General features: G+C 34.3%; 1 protein-coding gene and 1 long non-coding RNA gene across 2 annotated transcripts; one reads left to right on the top strand and one right to left on the bottom strand.

The window, feature by feature from the left end:
- Positions 1-207: 207 nt before the first annotated feature.
- On the bottom strand, positions 208-7,864 carry LOC101260106 (uncharacterized). The gene is made up of 4 exons (XM_004250842.5): positions 6,780-7,864; positions 5,995-6,131; positions 3,531-3,635; positions 208-844 (listed from the first exon to the last, which is right to left on the bottom strand). The coding sequence occupies exons 1-4, from the start codon at positions 6,849-6,851 to the stop codon at positions 421-423; spliced, it is 738 nt and encodes a 245-aa protein (XP_004250890.1). The 5' UTR covers positions 6,852-7,864; the 3' UTR covers positions 208-420.
- Positions 7,865-11,753: 3,889 nt separating this feature from the next.
- On the top strand, positions 11,754-15,032 carry LOC138339543 (uncharacterized). The gene is made up of 3 exons (XR_011212371.1): positions 11,754-11,825; positions 11,954-13,712; positions 13,797-15,032. It is a non-coding gene; the product is annotated as an uncharacterized lncRNA (long non-coding RNA).
- The last annotated feature ends 9,539 nt before the right edge of the window (positions 15,033-24,571 follow it).

The following is a 24,571-nucleotide window of genomic DNA, read 5'->3' as shown; positions in this document are numbered from 1 at the left end:
TAAGAAAAAATTACAACAAGAATCTGCATAAAGCTGGTAAAGTTAGACTACTACCAATATTGTATTATTCAACTAGACAAATTTACAGGTCTTCTTGAATCCTCCATCCATAGCTAGTTTAACATATGAAGCAGAGATGGGAGTTGGAATATATTACTAATCTTAAGGATCTAAAAGATAAATATGAAGTTCACCTAACAATGTACATTTATTGGGGAAAAAAGGAGCTTCCTTTTCCATTTGTCAATGATTATATGTATCTGGAATTGACAAGAGGGTATGAACATGGTGCATACCATTTACCAGTAAATCCAGCATCTTTACTGTGTCGATTATTTTACACATAAAAGAAGTGAAATATGTACAAGGGGCGCGAGTCCTGAAGTCAAGATCTTTAGGGTCGTCGTTCAGGAGCAGAACTCACTTTCGACCCATCCTCACCAAACGCTGCTGGTGCTTCTCGGCAGCCGCCTTATCAGCAGCTTCACGCTTCAGTGCCCTCTTGGCACGCCGCCCAACAAGTTCTTTAGAAGCAGCAGTCTCCTTATTGGGCACGCGGGAAGAACCAGCACCCGATTCCTGAGGGTTTGGTCGATAAACAGGCCTCGCTTCTTGCCTTCCTGCACTGACATATCCATTGTCTCCCCATCGTCTATTGCCTATACGGAGTCTTGAAGAACTGCTAATGAAATAATCTTCTGTAAAATCATCATCTGCATCATCATACATGTACATGTCATCCATGTCATCATCAATCTCCGTCTTTTCCTCCACAATCAAAGGTTTAAACCATGATGCCCTGAGGAGAAGGCAAACACTCTCCTCAAACATGTAGTCCTGAAGGCTGTTAAAATGGACAAATAATTAGTACTCAAGAGAATAGAAGTCACCAGCTAGAAATAGAATTCAAAATCCAAAAAATAAGCATAGATGGCAAACATAGAAACAGCGCCCTTCTCAAAAATGGAACTAACAATGTATTAGTCATGTCAATATGTGAAAGGAAAAAGAGGTCGAGCAAAACTTTTGGTCCTCCATACAACCACCTAACACAGCATTCATACTTTGAATAGCAAACTGCAAATTATAAAGTAGTTAATATCATGACAACACCACAGTATTCTTCTTAAGTAGGAGGATTTGAAATTACTACAGTTGCTCCCCATTTAGATCCCAATGTTTTCAGGTATATTTGCAAGGAACATAGACAAGATTATTTTAAGTACCATTCTGAAACAGTAGAGATTCATGAGACACTAGAAGAGGATAGACATCTGATAGTAACTGGATGCACACCTCTTCAGCTTGGTAAACCAATGACAGAAAGATACTTAGAATTAACGTGCTCTACCGTATAATGGGAACTTTCCATGAAAAATGACATGAAGTAGCTGTGTTGTTCAGGCAATTTGCCTTCCCGATTCATCTATGGGAAGATGGGTTCTGGTAAAATTTGGGAGTTTGAATAATATGGAATAACTGATAAGCGAACTTTGTATTAAAGAGGCCACTGGAGAAGGAAATCCAGAAGAAAGTATCAACTTTAAGATCAGAGAATAGATTGTATGTGTTTGTTGATCATATCTGCAACCTGCAGGGATAAGTCGAAAGAAAACAAGGACAGATTCACTGGTTGTTATAAATCATATAGCTTAGAGGCTTTCCATGAATAATGAAAGCAAGTAGTTATCTAAACCTCTCTACATTAAACTCTTGCTATGCTTCACAAGGCTTCACATCTCCCTCCTTAGTCCTTGCATATATTTTTAGCGCACACCAGTTTTAGCGCTAAAGGTGGGTGCTTGTAAAAAGAAAAGACAGCCCCGGAAATCAGTATAAAAGGAGAGAGTGGTGAGTGCATCTAATTTAGCAAATCTCTCTATTTGTGCATAATCATGAACAATACACCCAAAGAAAGTAGAATAGCTTTTTAACGTCCCTTTTTTTTCTTTTTTTTTTCTTTTGCCGCTTGCTCTTTGTCTTTCTACTATCATCATCGTTTGTGTTTTTCTTCAATTTTCTTTTTCTTCTGCCGCTTGTCTTCTTAACCTCCCCCTACACGTTATCCTCGCTACTATTACAGCTATATAAGCCACTCTTTTGCATCTTACAAATTCATTCTAAAACATTTTTAGTTTTGATAGAGCGAAAGGAGTAGAACAAAAAAAATGGTGGAGAATGGTGATTTGGTTGTGTCGATTGTTGTGAGAGAATTTGATGCGAAAAATGATAGCAAAGAAGTGGAAGAAGTAGAGAGAAGATGCGAAGTTGGCCCCGGTGGTAAACTCTCTCTTTACACCGATCTTTTGGGTGACCCAATTTGCAGAGTTCGCAATTCTCCTGCTTATCTCATGCTGGTAAACTAACCATTTTTTTTTATATATATAAAACTTCATTTGCGTGTATATATATATATATATAACAGTTAATTGTTGATGATCAGGTTGCAGAAATAGTGGTGCACAATGGACAAAACGAAGAAAAATCAATTGTAGGGATGATAAGGGGTTGCATCAAGACCGTTACGTGTGGGACGAAACTCTCGAGGAGTGGTGTCAAAAACAGCTCTGATTCAGCTAAGCCGCTTCCTATCTTCACCAAACTCGCCTATATTTTAGGCCTTCGTGTTTCTCCTGCTCACCGGTAAACCTCCCTCATTCATAATAATTTCCATTTATTTTTTAGCACTGGATCGTCAGTTTAATATAATAGTTCAGTTTTTTTTTTTTTTTTTTTTGCTAAAAGTTGATCAATGTGTGGGCACAGCACAGTATTTGTCTTTTTTTTTTTGGAACAGTAAAATGACATTTTTTAAAAAAATATATATTTTCAGGAGAATGAGAATTGCGCTAAAACTGGTGTGCGGAATGGAGGAATGGTTCATAGGTAATGGAGCTGAATATTAAATGTTAGCACAAGGCAACTCATATACCACACAATTTTAAAGGTTAGCTCCCCCCCAAGGAGCTGGCCTAGTCGTAGAGGGGTTGGACTGACACGTTCGGAACCAAGGTTTGACCACTAAAGATACTAAGCTATATGAATACTTCTCATCGACCTAAACCTTGATGCACAGATTTATCGAGTGTCTAGTTGGAGATTGCAGGCCCCAGATGGATAATTGAGGCACAGACACAATAGAAAATTATTTAAAAATTAAAGGTGAAGTTATCAAGGTAACTGGATGGTACGAAACATAATTGGAGAATTTGAAATCAATATGTCAATCCAGCAAATGTGACAATGACAAGGTACTAACCTGCAAGCTTGATAAACATAGAAACCATCCAAATAGACATCAAATTTAAGAAAATTGTAGCAAGTCACAAACTTATAAAAAAAACGTTCTGCTATTCTCAATCTCATCAATGAACGCATCTTTCCACCATTGTGCTCATGGTTTTATAATATCATTCACCATTAAAATATAACAGTGTTAATCAGATAACAGTTCTAACCGAGTTCATTAGCATCATGAGGTTTCACAAATATTTAAATAAAGGAAAGTTAACTCAAAATTAGTCAGTTACCTTCCATCAAGTGAGCGATGGACGTACAGAAACTCAAATGGATGCTTACACTGAGGACATGTTGGTTCCTCTTTATAGGTAGCCCAGCGAAGGATACAAGTCACGCTGCACACAAAGCAAGGAGAATAATATAATCATAACAACATTTTCCGTAATTACAAAGAAAAGAAGATAAATACACCCTTGAAAGTTCTGCAGAATGCAAACTTTCAAACTTAGAATATCAGTACACCTGTAGAAAACAGTTTCATCATAATAAAGTCTAGTAAAAACTGAACATAAATGAAGTATGACAGTCATAACAACAAACAATGTACCCAAGGTAATCCCACAAGTGGGGTTTGGAGAAGGTGGTGTGGATGCGGACCTTACCCCTACCATGAAGGTAGAGAAGTTGTTCCAATAGACCCTCAACTCAAGTAAAACATTTTAAAGCAGGTATGAAAAGTAAATACATTAGTGAAAAAATCATGATGAAAATAATGGAAAAAAGAACTATAGCAATAACAAATAGTACGTCGTAATCAAAGCAAAGAGAACATTTGATAATAACGAAGAATAAAATACCACGGAAGTAATAATAATAAAAAATATTGATAAGGAAAACTAGAGAATGCTTGACTACCAACTAACCCCTTCTATCTTAATTATCAAACTCCATATCCTTCTATCTAGAGTCATGTATCATCTGTTAGCTGCAGGTATGTGATGTTATGAACTTATGTCTAATCACATCCTCAATAATTCTTTGGCCTACCTCTACTTCCACCTTTCTCAGACACACTATGGTCAACCTCTCACACCTCCTCACTAGGACATCTGAGCATCTCCTCTTTACATACCCGAACCATCTCAATCTCTCTTTCCTCATCTTGTCCACCACTAAGACCACTCCATAAAACTTACCTTTTAAGTCTTGGTGAAACATTCTAATCTCCATGGAGAAGACTTATGTATTGATCTTCACTTCCACATATACGTCTTGAGTCATGTCACTCTGTCTTAGTCCAGCTTAACCTCAACCTAGACACCAAGGTTTGCCTCAAAAACTCTAGCCTATCGTTAAATCCATCTTGTGTCTCATCAATCAATATTACGTCATCTACAAATAATATACACCATAACACCTACCCTTAGATATGTCGCATCAATTCATCCATCACTAAGGTAAAATAAAAATTGGATAAATTTTTCATCCTTGGTGCTACCCCATCATATACGAGAAGTGTTTCGAGTCTCCCCCTTTATGGTTTCCGAGGTCTTAGCTCCATCATACATATCCTTTGTCGCCTTAATGTATGTTATAGATTCACCATAACACCCCTCCTTAGATATGTTGCATCAATTCATCCATCACTAAGGTAAAATAAAAATGTGATAACTTTTATATCCTAGGTGCGACCCCATCACATATGAGAAGTGTTTTGAGTCTCCCCTACTGTGGTTTCCCCGTTCTTGGCTCCATTGTACATATCCTTTGTCGCCTCAATGTATGTTATAGGTACATCTCTAACCTTCAAACATCCTCAAAAAACCATCTAGGGACTGTCTTATGGTTTTTCTAGATCAATGAAGATCAAATGTACAATCTCTCTTCATCAACCTGTACTACTCCACCAATCTCCTTATGAGATGAATGGCTTATGTAGTTGATCATCACACCATGAAATTGAATTGGTTCTCGATAATAGACACACCTCGTCACCCTCGTCTCCACCATCATCTCCCAAACTTTCATATTGTGACACAACAACTTGATACCCCTATAGCTATTGCAATTTTAGATATCAATCATATTCTTGTAAACCAGAAACATTGTACTCTACATCCATTCCTCGAGCATTTTTTGTCGTCCTAAAAATAATATTAAACCACCCAATCAGCTGGTCAATACCAGCCTTGCTTGCACTCTTCCAAAATTCCACTGAGATCTTATCTGTCCCGATAGCTCTCTACCTTCTCATCTTACGAATAATCTCCTAAAACTTTATACCTCTACGGTACCCAAAATTTGGACGACTCTCGGAGTTCTCAAAATCAACCAGTACAATAATCTTCATACAAGAGTTCATGGAAGTATGTTTAACATCTTTACCTAATGTGTGCCTATTTTATTAATACTTTTCCTTCCTTGTTTTTGATGGACTTCCAAGATTTTTTCTTTCACCCTGCAGAGTATATAAACGCCCTTCTCCTCCTCTTTCACTATCTCTCAATTAAAAATAGTTGCTTAAATATGCAAACATATGTGATTCTCCAATCCTATTCATTAAGCTCCATTTATTAACATATGATGATCAATGTGACGAAAATTGTTACAATATCATCTTATTGGATATTTACGTAAAAAAACAAATTGAAAGATATCAGGTCATCTAAAACAGGAAACTGAACAGAAACGAATCAAGTCTGTGCTGATAAAATGGCAAAAAATAGAGAAAAGAGAATCGTTCTTTAGACAAACCAGTAGGCATGCTCGCAACCTTTTACAAGGGCAGTTTCTTGGAGCACTATCTTATTTAAACAAACAGCACAAATCCCATGATGGTTATTCTCGCACCCAACTCGGGATGTTTCCTCAGTTGTGCTCTTCATTTTGTTCTGAAATGAAAACCCATATCAATCCATATCCAATGTACCCAATCCCAATATCTCGACTAAACACCATCCATGCAGGAAAAATATAGAAATAACAAATTCCAAGTTATTGTAACTTCACAAAATAAAAGATAAAAGTCAGATAAGCATGGCCATATAGAACGTCTATTAGCAAAGTTTATCCATAGAAACGTCTACTTTACTGTAACTAGTTTGTGCGTCAATCAAAACTTTCTGTGAACATGTACAAATAACAACAAGTATCAATTGTCACCAAAAACCTCCCCCATCACACAAATCTTCACTCAACTACATGTCAATACCAAACTAATCCAGGATACCGTATTTTACTTTCTCACAGTTGCATCCTCTATATCCATTTCATTCCAACACTCACCATCACACAAATCTTAATTCAGATAAACAACTAAACTTCCAAGAATCTAACACTAAAATAGCAGACGAAAAAGACCCTTATCCACAATAACAAAAACAATAACAGATCAAAACATCCATAATCATTTCAAGGGAAAAAATGAATCTTGGGTCAGCTATTACTTCACAATCCTCAAAACCCACATAACTATTTCAAGAAAAAATTGGATCTTGAACGACAAATAGCTAATGAAAGAAGAAAAAAACCCGATTTACCTGGGGTTCAATGAATAGATCTTGCATGTCGTTGAAGAGTTGTGGAGATTCAAACTCGACAACTGTAGCCATATGGTGAAGTTAGGGTTGAAAAGGGGTCAAGAAAATGGTAAAAAAATAGAGAAACGGAGAGATAATTATACACTCTACCGACTAGATTTCAGTATATATGTGTGGAAAGGGATGAAATTACAGAAAATTTATCAGATTGATTCCCTAGGATTATTCTTGATTCCAAAAGGAAATGGAGCTTCGAAGAGAAGGGACGAAGCCAAGGCGGATCCACATACAAGAACTATTATATAGGATGTCCCAAGTAACTCACCATAACCAACCAACTCACCCAACAACAAAAATTGGGGATTACAATTGATGACATTATAAAGGGAAAAAGGGTGGAAGGTGTCTTTCAAATATGCAAACTTTATAATGTTTATATTTTATTAATAGTTTGGTAATTTTGATTTAATATTATTTGTTAGGGAGCGCAACGGATCTCGTGTTAAAAATTTTAACGCGAATTTGAATTTAGTTAGATTTTAATATGAATATCGAATAGTAAATGACAAAATTTAAAAAAAAAATTAATTTGAGAAACACACTTTAATGGTGTATGTAATATACTCTCTCATTTATTTGCATAAATATTTCTCAAGATAGTAGTTTAAACTTTTCCTGGACTCATTCTAATTTTCAAAATCAATGTAAGAAAATACTAATTCCAAAGACTTTTGAGCAAAACTCAATAAATTGAATTCATGTAGAAATACAAGCATGAACAACAACCCAAAAATGTCAAATGCGTAAAATATTGCAATCTCGTAAATAAAAATTAAGAATTCGAAACAAAAACATAACTCATATCAATAATTCTATGAAATTGAGAATAGAACATTTGATTGACTGAATTTAGATGTAGGACGTAAGGACGAACTAAGTCAATCATTTAGAATAGCTTTACATACTTGAGAAGATGAGATTAACTTGAAACTTTGAACGGAGGATTGAAGTTGATTATTCTTAGCTTCTTCTTTGGGAGAACTTAAAACGTGTGAATTTGATTTCCCTAAGGGTTGGTCATGAACGGGGAAGTTATTGGCTATGAGATAGACTTAAGAAATTTAATTGAGGATAGAAGGTCAAGAATATCCTTATGAAAATGTAAGAATACCATAAAAATTAAAGAAAACAATCTTAAATGAATCTTGTCGATCAAATCGGGCGATCTGGAAGTACCCTTGCTGAAATATTCAGCGGGTCACCCAATAAGGCTTTAGATCACCAAAACATTGAGAGACTAGATTTTCAAGACATTTTGGTGAGGTAATTCAACGAGTCACCAATTGGGCAGGTGTCCTCACTGAATTTTTCAACCCACACATTTTCCATTAAAACGATCATAACTTTTTACTCCAAACTCCTATTTATGTAAAATTTGTGGATTTGGAAAAAAGACTCATAGATATTTAACTTATTAGGTCACAGGCCTCTAACACTTTTTATATTGAGAGATGTGATTGATTGAAGTTCACCTTAATATGAACTCATGCAAGAAATTAGCCAATAGAAATGTTTTGAACTTGACTTGGTGTTCGAGATCTATTATGACCCTAGATCACGTTAAATACCCTTGATACACTTGGTAAAGTACTTTGAAAAACACGATCAAGTAGGACATCGCCCTATTTAAGCTCATATACTTACGGCGAATGATTCATATTTTTAAAAGTAGAGTTGTGAGGTGTTGCATTTATTTCAGTAAACTTCTAAATTACTTTTGCATGTAATTTCCATCATCGTAATCATATTTGTATATTTTTCGACTTGCGCGGTGTTACATAGACAAATCTTGTGCCTTAGTCATCATCATATCATCAAGGAGAAGAGTCAAATATGCCCCTAAACTATTTGAAAAGGTTTAGATATACCCTCCGTTTAAAGTTTGGTCCATTTATACCCTCGCCGTCCAACTTTTGGTCTATATATGCCCTTTTGGGCGTTAGTTGGCCAACTCGGAATATCCAACTCATTTTATTTTTATTTAAATGCCAAATGGATTTTCCACGTTGTTTTTATGTATTATCACTTGACATTTATATTCAAGGGAAAAGGGTCAAATATCCCCCTAAACTATTCAAAAGGTCTAGATATACCCACGTTTAAAGTTTGGTCAATTTATACCCTCGCGTCCAAACTTTTGGTCTACATATGCCCTTATGGGTGTTAGTTGGTCAAATTCGAGATATCCAACTCATTTCACTTTTCTTTAAATGCCAAATGAATTTTTCACATCATTTTTATATATTATTACTTGACATTTATAATAAAAGAGAAAGGGGTCTTTTTTGCCCCTAACTATCCGACCTAATTTTTAAACACATATACGACCCGTCTTTTAAATAATCTATACAACCTGACCCTTTTTTTTTAAATACCCTATATGGGTCGGATTAGGGCATAACTGAATCATTTAACTGGCGAACACTATCGTGCTCTGATTGGAACCGCCGAGGAATCAATGGCACGACAACTAAAGGAAAAGGAAGTCGAGGTTTGAAAAGCGTTTTGGCGCAACGCAAAGCTGGAGGCGCAAACCTGGCAGACAAGGGCTAGAGCAGAGAAATTCACCGCAACAACGTTACAGACACAACTGCAAGCTGCAGCAGGCGATGATGATGTAAATAACAAAAGAATTTACACATATATGAGTCGGATTAGGGGCATAATTGAACCATTTAAAAGACGGTCGTATATGTGTTTTAAAATTGGGTCGGATAGTTAGGGCATAAGTGACCCCTTTCCCTTTTAATGTAAATGTCAAGTGATAATATATATAAATGATGTGAAATCTCATTTGGCATTTAAAGAAAAGTAAATTGAGTTGGATATTTTGAGTTGACCAACTAACACCCGGGTATATCTAGACCTTTCGAATAGTTTAGGGGCATATTTGACCCTTTTCCCTTGAATATAAATGTCAAGTGATAATACATAAAAATGACGTGGAAAATCCATTTGACATTTAAATAAAAGTAAAATGAGTTGAATATTCCGAGTTGGTCAACTAAAGCCCAAAAGGGCATATGTAGACCAAAAGTTGGACGGCGAGGGTACAAATGGACCAAACTTTAAACGGAGGATATATCTAAACCTTTTCAAATAGTTTAGGGGCATATTTGACCCTTTTCCCTATCATCAATATAGTGCATTATGACTTGAATCAATATCTTATCATTATAAAAGCATTTTAGGCCATAATATGATAGGAATCGAACTAAAAATATTAGGCCAAAATTTTAACTTGATGTATTATCCTCTTGATGCGATGACACTTAAATTTACTATCTTACCCTTAATCAATGACATATTATGCCAACGTGCAATGAGTCTCACCCCAAGCCTATGTAAATTTATTACTCAATTATATAGGTTACAAGAATAATATTATATTTATAATGCTAAGGAATTACAGAATAGTTATGTAAAAAACATACTCCGTAGACGGACTAGTAATTACAGTAAAGTTATCAAAATGAGCTTATTACATAGATGTCCTAATTAGTCTAGTAGAGATGGTTACTTTGCGTGAAGTTAGGTCGGATCAATGAATTATGCAATTTCGTCAACAGTGACCTGCATACAAGAATAATAAATTCAACTGTAAAACCTTTGTTTCAATTTCAAGGGGTCAAATTAACGTGGGGGTCAATGCATATATTGGTAGTGAAACAAATTTATTTATCACATTTGAATTGTAGTAGACTAATCAAGGGATTAAATTAAATCAGATCTTTATTTTCTAAGGTAGGTATTTGAAATTAAAATTACTCTAAAAGTTACATATATATTACCTCCATGAGGAACACTACTGCTAATTGTCCTCCTTTGCTATATGTAAACTCATCATTCGGCTATTTGTGTCGTTGATATCTTTAATAATTTATAAAATTTGTGTTGATAACGTATTTTAAAATTAAACGAAAAGTAAAATAAGAAACAAAAAATAAGACAAAGCATACAGAGATCAAGAGCAAACTCTCTTTTTTCCTATTCTATTATAAGTGTATTTACAAATATGACTAGATAAAGAGAATGTGTCAAAAAAATATTAAAAGCGATTTGTGTCCAAAATTTTTTTTTTATTTTTTTTTAAATTAAATCGCTGCCAAGGCAGAGATTTTAATCAAAAAAAGTTTTTAAAATTTTTTAATAAATCGTTGCTATTGCAGCGATTTTGCAAAATTTAATGATTTGTACCATTTTTTAGAAAAAATATTTTTTTTTATTTTAAAAAAAATTTAATTAAATCGCTGCACAGGCAGCGATTTTCATAATTTTTTATTTTTTATTTATTTATTTTTTAAATTGCTAAAAAAAAATCATCCGTATTTTTGTGTAGTAAAATTTGTGCAAAATTTTTTTCGATTTTCTTTAATTTTTTTTTGTTTTTGAAATTAATCAGATGTCAACTTTACAAAAAGTTGACATGTAAAATTATTTCAAAAAAAATTCAAACATTTACAAAAAATAATTTTTCACATGCATTTATAAGAAATAATAAATAATGTCAATTCTCATGCATTTATAAGAAACTTTTTGTTTTATTATTAATTTTTTTTTAAATTGCTCTATTTTTGTGTAGTAAATTTGTGCAAAACTTTATTTTTTCAAATTTCTCCAATTTTTTAATTTTTTAAGTTGGTCACATGTCAATTTTTTTTTAAAAAAAAGTTGACATGTCAAATTCTTACAAAAAAAATTTGAATTTTTACAAAAAAAAATTCACATGAATTAATAAAAAATAGTGTGTATTCACATACAAATAGTGCATTTTTATTTTGTTATAAATTCATTGAATAGTGCATTTTTGTTTTGATATAAATTGATTGACTTTTAATTCACATGCAAACAGTGTAAAGTCACATGTTACACTTTTATATTGTTATAAATTGATGAATTGTGCATTCAAATTTTATTGCAGTATTTCAATTTTTCAAAGTTATTAAAATCGTTTTCTAAAGTTTTTAAAAGTATTTCCTATATAAGGTGAGTTTGAATTTATCTTATTTTTAATTTATTTAATAAATTTTATAATTTTATATGATATTGTGGATATATTCTATCTTTTGATACTTATATTAATGTTAATATTTATTTATATTTTTTGTGTATAGATATGCATCCGTCAAATGTGTATGTACGTCCTGGTCCAGTAGAGTATGATGCGTTGAAAATTCAAGTTCATCATCGTTTCGAAGAAATTTGGAATTGGAGGTTAAAAGAAGAGAAGTCTTGCTTATATATGTGTCACAATGATATTGAATTTTGACAACATATAAAATATCATCCATTACATTCTCACATTCGTAAGTATTTTCAAAATTGTAGATTTAAAGAAATTCTTGATGTAGGATGTGTGTCGTATGACTCCGAATTAATTTCTGCTTTAATTGAAAAGTGGCGTCCAGAAACACATACTTTTCACATGCGAACTGGCGAGGCTACCATAACTTTACAAGATGTTGAAATTTTATTCGGAATGGTAATAGATGGTAGTCCTATAATTTTAAATTGAGCTGATGCTTTAGGGATTACATGTAGACAAGAAAATGATATTTGAATTAACAAGATGGTTACCTGATACTAGTTGTTTTTTTGGTGTTAGTAGATTGTTAACATATAAATTGATTGAGTATATTGAAGGTTTGGATGGTATTACTGATCACTCAACTGAGCATGAAGTGCAACAAAGCTTTAGATTATATTTGTAATGATTATGTGGTGGATCAATTATTTCGGATAAATCTAATTAATAAGATCAATTTGGACATTTTGATTGACATGAGAAATTTAGATTAAATGTCAACACAAGCATGGGGAGCAGCTGCATTATCATATTTGTATAATTGCTTATGTCGTGCATCAACGAAAAAATCAAATGAAGTCTGTGGATTTCTCTCTTTAGTGCAGGTATACATATTTTATAATTAAATATTTTTTATATACTAGTAATATGCACTTTTAAATTTAAGTGTATTCTAAGTAATGGTGAATTTTATTTATTGTATATTTGGGCATGAGAAAGAATTATTTCCCTGCAACCATTGTCAAAGCCTCTAAGGACCAATCAACTCGAGGCTTCAACTGCACTTGCACGTAAATGGACGCGACGTAAAAATCATCAAAATGAGGCACGAACTGTAATCGGTGTGTTTAGGGATGTACTAGATAATCTAACTGATGAACATGTATTTAATATTATTATTAGTATTTTAAACTATTCATATTTTTATTTTATTTTAAATAAAAATATGTTTTGTAAATCTTTAAATGAGGCACTTATGTTTCACCATCCAAGAAAATTATGTGAGTAAAATGACATATACATAGATTCTTGGTAGGTCCTTAAAATTAATATATTATATGACATAATGGTACAAAAAAATTATTTTTGTAAGATTGTTCATTTTTACGTATATTTTTTTTATTTTTCTACCAATGTTTTTTTATAATTATCTTACTTAGTTATTTTTTTATAGTTATTGATTGCCTGAGTGGTGTCAGTCGGGTCAACATGTCTGGATGGCACATGTGCCACTTATTTATGGAATTTATCGTCAGTGGCACATGGTTGATCGTGTTGTGAGACAGTTTGGTAATTTACAACATATTTCTGGACCGTGTACCCAATTTTTTGAATATCATTTTAAGCGTGATAAACGATCCAAAATAAAATAAGAAGATATAGATGCATTTAACTACACACAATATTTATGGGAACAACGTCAAAATCGTATATTTCGACCTCCATTTGTGAGTGATCAAATGAATTACTTTCGTTGGTACATGAGGCATACCCGCATGTTCATTGGAAATACACAACATGTTGTACCAAAAGGTTATCAACACATGGCAGGAAGACATGAGGCATTAGTATGTATATTATGCAAATTTTAAATTATTATGTCAATCTTTATCAATTTTTTTTTGTTATTAATAGTTTTTTATTCATTATAGGCTAGGGGTCATGAAATGCAGTATCGTCGAGCTCGTATGATTGAAAATGATGAAAATCAATCTAATGAAATGAGACAATATGCAGAGGAAGTCGCTTGTATTTCAATGGAGTCAATGAATGCGGCCTTTTAGCGAACACGATTGAACTTTGATCCTGATTACAATCCTCCCACTCAACACGATGAACCACCACAAGTACAAGTATCTCGCCAATCACGACAAACTACATATCGAGAGGGTGCACGTCGAGGTAGAAGGAGCGCTTGAAACAATTGATTTTTCTGCAGGACCCTCTAACACTAATGTGACAACTTTCGAGCCTTAAAGCCTGTTTGGCTCAGCTTAAAAGCTGGTCAAACTGACTTAAAAGCTGGTTTTTGACTTATTTAGCTGTTTGGCAATACTCAAAACAGCTTATTTTAAGTTAAAAAAAAACTTATTTTAAGCCAAAAGTTAAAAGCTGGGGTAGGGGTGCTTTTTTTTTTAGCTTATAAGCTGTTTTAAGTTGACCACATTTTTATCTTTTTGTGCTTAATATTTTTGTACAATCTCCAAATTACCCATATAACCCTAACATTTCTTTCTTCCATTTTTCCCTTTTCACGTTTGACATAACAATTTCAGCACTTTTATCCAAACGCATAACTGCTTATTTTAAAAATAAGTTTCAGCACTTTTAAAAGTACTTTTTTTAAAGCTGCTTTTATTAAGCCCATCCAAATGGGCCCTTATTATCCTACATTTGATTTTTCTATAGGGCCCTCTAACATAATGTTAATTTTTTTAGTTAGCATTCAGCTGGTTTTGTAACTCTACAGGTTTCGATATATGGTTTTGGGCAATTTAGTGGATCTCAATATGGTATTTAACATGATATGCGTGAATTTCCTATATATAATTCCCCATTTGGTGGAAGATTGAATTTTTCTAATTTAAGTATAATAATTTTCATAGAATTTTTTTAACTTTTTATAATTTTTTTTTGCATATTTATTTAATTATATTATATTGTATTGTACTATAGGTAGTTGTGTCCGATGATTAAAGATTTAATTATGGAGCTTCACAAGATTTAGTTTTTAATAGACAAAATCCACCCCGGAGGACATGTAGGCTACACAAATCAACTAGATGTGGAACAGGCAGTCACTATCAAAATGAGGAAGATTCTGAAAATGAAGATGAAAATAAAGAAGAAGAAGATTCGAATTCAGAAGAATAATTTTTATGCACCTTTATTTTAAAAGGCTGAAAATTCGTATTTTGAAATGTGTTGAATTTTGTTATTTCGTGCAAGTTTAAAAAAAAACAGTGAGATTCTTACGAAATGAGATTCTTTTACTTGCAGGATTTCCTTTATTTTTAATGTCATACATAAAATCATTACTTTTTTATGTAAGGTCAAATCAATTATATAATTATATTATAAAAATATATTACTTACAATATTATAATGCAACGAGACAAATGAAATTCATGTCAACAAATAAATATAAAAGATATATCATAATATTAATAACAAGCAAATAAAAATACATTAACCTTAAAACAAAACATAGACAAATATATTTAAAATCGAGTAGGACATTGTGCCTTTGTGTGACCTGTCTCCTTACAAACACTACATTTTCTAGACATGCGAGCCGGAGCTATATCCATATCATTCTTAAGTCGGCTTCTTGCTTGCGTCATTTGTCCGCAAATATTCAGTATTTGCAATTAAATTAAAAGAAGTTGATGGCCAATACATTTCATCACCCACTGGGTTAAATATCTCAGTATATGTTCGTTTGTAATATTTTGTACTGTAGAATTTACTTACATAAGATTTTGGCTCGATTTCGCGAAGTCCATAATATTTGATGGCATGCGAGCAAGGCATATGATAATTTCTCCATTTTCCACAAGAACATTTCTTACCTTTTGCAGTAACCGTGTGGACATTTCCATCTTTACCATCATGAGCAAAAATAAAAATTTCAAAAACTCTATCACCAATGTTGTAAGTCATCATATCAGTGTGGCCTGAGCTCTTTGATAATAATCATTAAATTTTTTATCTGTCGCAAGAGGTCATGGCATATTACTTTTAAGTAATGCAATTGCAAGATTGTTTCTTTCGACAAAACTATCAATAAGAGCTTTGAACGTCATTCGAACCATGACAGTCACAGGAAGCCCCCGAGCTTTTTTAAATAAATCGTTATATGACTCAGACACATTTGTCGTCATGGCATTCCATATACGACTACCATCCTTATACATTGTCCATTTTTTCAAAGGAAAATCATTTAACCATTCATATGTTGCACGAGACAATGTTTTGATTTGTTGCATACGTTGCACAAACTTTTTCTTCTGATGCTCAGTAGCAGCCAACCACATTAGTTTTTCGAGTTCACTATTTACAATTTTTTTTATCAGAATTTACTTTTAAGTGTCGAACACAAAATCTATGGTATGTATTGGGTGGACTCAACCAATCATAAAATTGAACACATTGCAAGATTTCTTGATGACGGTCAGAAATGAGACCAAATCCTTGTCGTTCACAAACAACATGTGTCCATAATAACTTGAGAAACCATGACCAAGACTCAAAACTCTCACGTGCAACTAAAGCATATGCAAGTGAAAAAATATTTTCATTCGCATCGATCCCAACCGCAATTAACAGTTTGATATCATACAAACCATAAAGATGTGTGCCGTCGATAGAAATCACCGGCCTACACCTCTTGAAACCATCAATACTCTGTTTAAAAGCCCAAAAAAATTTAAAAATTTGCTCACCTTGCATTGTTGTAGAATGATACTCCCACTCGATAATAGTGCCTGGATTGAATAATTGTAGTGCAGTCATGTATCGAGGTAATACCTTAAATGAACTCTCAAAATCACTATAAACCATTCGAAATGCTTTTCTTCGACCTATTTGTGCTTTTCTATGACTAGGAGTATAGTGATGCTTTCCTTTGATAATTTCACAAATCATCTTAATATTTATGTCTGAATTTTGCATAATATATGGTATTAGTGAAGTGGAAATCATGTTATCATTCAAATTGAAATGATCCTCCTTATAATTATATGTAAGACAAGTATGCGGTTCAACCATTTTTCCCGTCTTCCATATACCGCTTGAAATCTCTCTAAACCGAATCATCCGAGCACACCCTAACTCATGACGCTTGCAAATAACTCTCCAACTTTTACTCTTGAATTGATCACAAAGAAATTGTGTTTTAATAGCAAGACTGTATGCTCTTACTGCAGATTTCATTTGCATCTTATTCATAAATAACATACCTAGTTTCATATACAAATTAAATTAATCAACATAAAATAAATAAATAAACAAACAACTATAAAATATTAATTTTCAATAATCGAACCTGACTGGATATGTTTAGAATTGTTTGAATTTCAAAGTGTTGTTCGAATGGAACCGTCATGTCTCGTGTAGATAAAATCTTCTGCATTTTCTTCAGTGTGATCAAAGTATGGAATCACTGTAGAATAATATTAATACTTTGATCTTTAATGGATGCATTAGGTGCATTATCCACATCATCATCATCTTCATCATACATATCATCACTGTCTGTTAATTTATGCTCGAAAGATTCATCATTGTGCAACTCACCAACTCGTTCATCACCCATTACATTATTATTTATAATTTTTGTACAATAATTCACTGCATTTTGAATTTGATCATACCTATAAAAATAATAATATAAATATATTACATATAAGAAAAATAATTTTAAGAAGTAAGAAAACATTACTTTGTTTACCTATCAGTTGAATCCGATGAAAAAAAATTTCAATTTTGACTAGACTCTCCCATAATGGCACACTTCAATTCGAAGTAATGATCATGAATATATGTATGAATACATGGTACATTGTTGTTTATGAAATCACTACGTGAAAAGTGATATTTAAAAGTATTTAAAAAAAACTAAAATCGCTATAGTAACAGCTATTTAATATTTAAAAAATTATAATAATTTAAGTAAAATCGCTACAAAGACAACGATTTACTACCATTAAAAAAATCAAAGTAGGCAGGATTTACTACCATTACAAAAATTAAAGTAGATTAAAATAATTTGGACAAAATCGGAAAAAAAATTACACAAATTTTACTAGACAAAAACACGTAGGATTATTTTTTTGAGCAATTTTTTTAAAAAAATTTATGAAAATCGCTTCGAGTGCAGTGATTTAATTAAAAAAAAATTTAGAAAAATAAAAAAATTTCAGGAAATCGCTGCAAGAGCAGCGATTAATTAATTTTTTTTGAAAAAAGGTACAAATCGTTGCATTGGCAGCGATTTGATTAAATTTTTTAAAAAAATAAAAAATATATAATTGCTGCAGTAGCAGCGATTTATTGAAAAAAATAATTTTTTTTGTATTAAAAGGCGGCGATTTAATTTTTAAAAAAAATATATTTGGACACAAATCGCTGCCTACGCAGCGATTTGCTTTTAATTTTTTTTTTAAAAAAATTTAAGGTAAATCGTTGCCTAGGCAGCAATTTATTAAAAAAAATTATATTGGAAATCGTTGCCATGCTTTAATTTTTTTTTTAAATAGTTAAATTTAGCAAATCGCTGTTATTGCAGTGATTTTGCTTTTTCCGGCGAGCAAAATTGCTGCTCTACCAGGAATTTAGTCATTTTGATTAAAATAAAAATTTATATACCGTTTTAAAATTTTTGTTAATATTTTATACCTTTTAGACTTCGGACTCTTGAAAATATATAAAATAAGAAATTTACATTCATATATACTGTTTTATTTAAAAATTACTATTAACTATTTTTTGGTTTAAAAATGAAAAAATATATTGACTAGGTTTCGAAAAATCAATTAATCTTATTATTTAAGAAAAATCGACTTTTCGAATTACGGAGTCGCCACTTGATTTTGATAAAATCAAGAAAAATTTCAAAAGATTTAAAACAGATTAAAATCAATTGAAAAACAAAGGTTCGAAGTTCAATGTACATCCCGAGAAGGTATTAGGCCCTCGGGATGTCCGCTAACTTGCGGTTGACCGGCGATTTGACTAAATGACTTTTTAAGTAAAAAAGAAAATTTACTTTATATTTATTATTTTATTTTTTATTATTATTATTTATTTCTAAAGGGAGATATTTTGAGGGAATTAATTTAAGGAAAACTAAATTGTGATAAAAGTAAGTAAAAACAAAAATAATAAAATTTAAATAATGAAAAATGGCTACCCCTTTAGGAGATTTTTTAAAATTCTACCAAGATATTAAATAATTCAAACAAATAAATAATAGAGAAAGAAATATTTGAACTTGGGCTTGATTGCCCAAATTCATTCAATTGGGCTTTGGCCCACCTGTCCTAATCAATTTACTTATACTTGGGCCTTCTTTAAAACCTGCAGAAAAAAAATGGCCTTTGGGCCTGTTAATAAAGGGGGGGGGGGGGCTGAAGGGCCCTGGCCCAATCCTGAAAAAGAATCACAAAATATACACAAGTGTATACATGCTGTATACAGCATATATTTGACCCATTTGGACCTCTCAAGCCCCGCACCTATTTGAATATATATTTTTCGCTACTCTTCCCTGTATTGCCCTGCGTATTTGTACCTGTACAATTTTTAAAACTTACTTAACAAGTGTATATCGTCGCCCGATAATGTATACTAATGTATACGGGCTGCACCCTACGTCCGCATTGTTTGCCTAATTCCGAATTTTAATTAGAATAGGCGTCCCTCTACGTTCCCCTGCCAATCACATTTTTTACACATATTTATATTATATCGTGTCTGTATATCAGTGTATACAGAATGTATATCAGACTGATTTTCGATTTTTGAAAGTTTAAAGTCCCTTTCCAGAAGCATATTTTCACTTCCATCAACCCAGATTTTGGATTAGGCCTCCTGTGCACATTTCAAACTGTATATCAGTGTATAACGGATGTATACAGCTGGTATACAGCTTCTCAAATCTGCAAAACTTGCTTTCCAGCACTGAAGCTGCTGGTTTTCCAACCTGTAAATTAATTTCCAGCAGCTATCTTCTTTTGTTCAACCTGTACGCCAGTTTTGAGGGGGTCTACGACTCGAAGAATATGTTTTGAGCCTTTACGGCTCCACGAGAGAATGCAACGAGTTGGAGTAGAATCCATAAGGACTCGAGAGGAGTTTCACATGCGATAAAAAACAAGACAAAAGAAGGAAATTAGGAGGGTAGAATTCAATATCACATCATAACATTAATGTCACCCATAAACAAAATAATCATGATAATCCATACGATTTACATCAATCAAACCCAACTTAGAAAAGCAAATCGGAGACGAAGCGAGATATATTTCAAACAAAATCCTACAAACTTCGGCTATTCGTGCTGGAATGTATGAAAGCGACAGCCTATAGCTTCCAAAATTTCAAAAGTAATACTTCAAACTCAAATATGCAGAAATACAGCCATTAAGTATGAAGGAAGTGAGCTGCTAAAAAATTGCAAGGAAACAGATACACAACACACATACGAACTTTAATCACGCACAATCCAACTGTTTATCAAACTAGGCAAGAAAACAATTCCTTTAACTCGCTACAAGACTTCGTATTAATGCAGTCAACCACAAGTGACCTTGCAAGAGGAAAAACAGCCTCTTAAACTACAAATTTCCCGAAAATTTTGGATAACTGACGTTGGTTCATAACCGGTTTAAACACAAGAACAATGGCTTAACGTCAAATGCAAAACACACACATTCATTCCTGCTGACTATAGGCAGACTATATGAGAAGCATAGCAATTCAAATATATATATATATATATATATATATATATATATATATATATATATATATATATATATATATATATATATATAAAATGTAGACAAGCTAAGCAACATCCATGTTCTCTTGAACCGTGTACTTCAACAAAACTTAGAGATGGTTCAAATGAAGAGAGGCTTCAGCTACAACTTCAGCGAGATAAACAACACGAACAAACTTAGAACGAGATAGGCAAAACAAGAGAAGACTACACTCTAAACACACAAAAACGCACAAACAGTTCAATAGCATTCGAACGAACAGACTCGATAAGAGAGTTAGCGAGCCAGCTGCAACATACATCCGTATTCAAATTTCATAACCGTCATCACCACACGAATCGTCAGAAGAAGCCATTTCGAAATGAAAGAAACAAGAAAGTTATGCGAAGTAGGGGATTACCTGTCGACGAGCAGCGAATTGAGACGATACGAGCAGGTGCGAACTGCTTCTGCCACGAATGACAACTCGACCACCCAAGCGAGGGAAGGAAGCCGATGGATCGATCAACTCTTCCGAAGTGCGTAAGGAAAGCTGAAGAACTGGACTGTTCTTATGCTAATAAAATGTTAACAGAGTTTCAACCAACGATTCAACTTAAACTTTCGACCAAATTTCCAAAAATATCCAACCCAAGTTCTGTTTTTTTTTTTTCGAATTTTTTCGATGAAAATCCCTAACCTCCTTTTCTGATGAAGAAAAGGGGCATTTATAGAGGATAAGAATTAGCCCCTTCTTGAATTCAAAAAATTCAAATTCACTTTGAGTCAAACCTCACATGGCCATCGCGTGCCGGCGAGGATGACTGCGACGTTTCGCAGACCTGCTTGACAGGGTATGGGTCTCTGTCGTTGCGTCTTGCTCACGCGAAAAGGAAGGTGGAAGGGAGAAGAACGTGGGAGAGAGAAACGCGACTGGGGGGTTGTTGGCGTACGTCGCGTCTGTGTTTCTGGGTTACTGTCGAGAGGGGAAGGAGAGGAGAGAGCGAGCGTGGGGGAGACGCGGGAGAGAGGGAAGGAGAGGAGAGAGCGAGCGTGGGCGTGAGACGCGGGAGAGAGGGAATTTTCGCTGGGTTCCTGTTTCTGTTGTGGGGTTCTGGGGGAAGAAGAAGGGAAAGGGAAATGGGTCGGGTCGGGTAGGATGGGTTCTGGGTCGGGTAGGATGGGTTATGGTGAATTGGGTTGGGCTGGAGAATAAAAGAATTGGGTGTTGGGATTAATTTGTTGGGCTTGTTTTAAAAATGTGTGTTGGGTTGGGAGGTAATTGGGCCTGGGGAGAGTGGACGAAGTGGGCCTGGGGATGTTGGGATTAAAGGAATTGGGTTTGGGAATAAGAGTGGGCTGATGGTGGAGTGGGTTTAAGATATACATATATACATATACATATATGTATATATGTACATATATTTTATTTTCGCAAGGTTTATAAAACTAACTAACTCATACCGACGCGGGTCAAAATTGGGTGTCAACAACTGTCCCTCATTTTACTTGGGTGGATGCAAGCAACTCGAGGAAAATGAAGTTGACCGAACCAATTTCGACCAACTCCACTCGCCTTTAGGAAGGAGGATTTGACAAAGAGTTTAGGAATTATGGCCGAACCCTTGCAAACGGGTCTCCTACATATCTCAGGCTATATGAGAATTCAGGCCACTTGTAGTTCGATAAGCTTGATTTACCGCACGATTTCAAAGAATCAAAAGCCACCTCGACACCGAATTATGAAGGTGTCGAAATGCTCGAGAATAGAATTCGAGAGCGAATGTTGGAATACAGCCGAGTTTTCAACATTGAATCCGCCTACATACCCTTAAACCTTCGGAATCAGGCTGTGTGTAGTTCGACTCGATCGTTGGAAAAGGAAAACTATTATGCTAGCTAACCTTCGGTTTTGGACGAGTGACACATTAAACAAGTATGAAAAAGAGGCTTGTAACCTCTTAGCCATGACTGTGGAGCTCTTCACATCCATAGGTAAGAACTTACACGGACATAATTCCCAAATCTTTTGGCGTATTGTCACTCAGATTGGAAACTTGCTTCTGATAAAACAAAACTTTCGGAAGCTAGACAGAAACTGACAGAACTAGAGAAAAACCCGTAAGCCTCGAGAGGGTGGTTCGATTGTGGTGGAAGTCGCTCCTCTGCTCGCGTCCTAAGAGTTTGACACTCCTCTTTGAACTGTGTCCCAGTTCGCTGCTAAGAAAAGTTCCACGTTGTGCTGCATCCCTTTTGATGTTGTCCGCACCTGTGGTTTTTGGAGAATTCATCCTTTTGGATGCTCTCGACAAAGACTGAGATAAAACTCGTCAGCTTAAAAAATGCAATTAGGATGGGAGACAGTGTCTTTTACCATGTCGACACTTCATTGTTCTCCTCCATGTTCGACGTCGACTCGATCGGTCTGACGTCCAGCATATAAAGCTTATGCCTTGTGTTTTGCAACATCATCTTCAATGTATTCCATACTTGATGTCGAAATAAATAAATAAATGCTGATGCGATATTGATGTTTCTTTTGTTGTCATCTTCGATGCTCTCCATGATGTTTATTTTTATAAGAAATAACATAATGCAGTCGAGGCCAATGGATAAGTATTGCTCTTTCTTTATCCAAGTACGTCTTCTTGCGGGTCATGAATATCTTCCCGCGATACGTAAATTCCTGCGAGATATGAATCTTCTCGCGATGCATAACTTTCAGCGAAGAATAAAATCTTCTTGCGATGTGCAAATTTTGACGAGGCACGAATTCTTCTCGTCGTGCATAAATTTTGACGAGGCATGAAATCTTCTCGTCATGCATGATTATTAACTCGCGATGCATGATTTCCGCGATGCATGATTCCGCGATGCATGATTCCGCGATGCATGAATTCCAGCGAGGCATAAATTCTTCTCGCGATGTATAAATTTTGACGAGGCATGAAATCTTCTCGTCATGCATGATTATTAACTCGCGATGCATGATTTCCGCGATGCATGATTCCGCGATGCATGAATTCCAGCGAGGCATAAATTCTTCTCGCGATGTATAGATTTCGACGAGGCATGAAATCTTCTCGTCATGCATGATTATTGACTCGCGATGCATGATTTCCGCGATGCATGATTCCGCGAGGCATAAATTCTTCTCGCGATGTATAAATTTTGACGAGGCATGAAATCTTCTCGTCCTGCATGATTATTGACTCGCGATGCATGATTCCGCGATGCATGAATTCCAGCGAGGCATAAATTCTTCTCGCGATGTATAAATTTCGACGAGGCATGAGATCTTCTCGTCATGCATGATTATTGACTCGCGATGCATGATTTCCGCGATGCATGATTCCGCGATGCATGAATTCCAGCGAGGCATAAATTCTTCTCGCGATGTATAAATTTCGACGAGGCATGAAATCTTCTCGTCATGCATAATTATTTATATTGCCCCCGTGAATAGTAACGGCAAGACAACCTCCAAATAATATATCGACTTGATCGATAATGATAAAAATAATAACTGCATAGCTGTCTCTTCTGAGGTAATGCATTGTCTTGATCGACAATAATCATCTTGCTTTGATAACGCGATGCAAATAGCGTCTTCTATAGAAATCGTGAAATCTTCGCTAAGATTCCTTTTTGATCCACCTTTGAATCTGGCCAGGCACTTTGTAAATTTCATGTATTGGGGAATGGCTTGAAATAAACAAACACATTCACAAGCATCTTGGCATAAAGATATGAAATGCTTCTTGCTTTCAATAAAATCACCGGCTTTGGAGATAGTTTTCTCCTTCTCCGTATTCATCAGTCGGAAGAATTCGGCCGATTTCGAAGTGAAGCTATAAACCTGCATCCACAGAAAAATTGTCAGTTTTAAACATACTGATCTGTGTCGATCCCTTCGATTGTTTGCTCCTTGTCTTGACGTC

The sequence above is a fragment of the Solanum lycopersicum genome, chromosome 11 (assembly GCF_036512215.1).
Source record: "Solanum lycopersicum chromosome 11, SLM_r2.1".
NCBI lineage: Eukaryota > Viridiplantae > Streptophyta > Magnoliopsida > Solanales > Solanaceae > Solanum > Solanum lycopersicum.
This window is presented reverse-complemented; position numbering and strand designations above follow the sequence as displayed.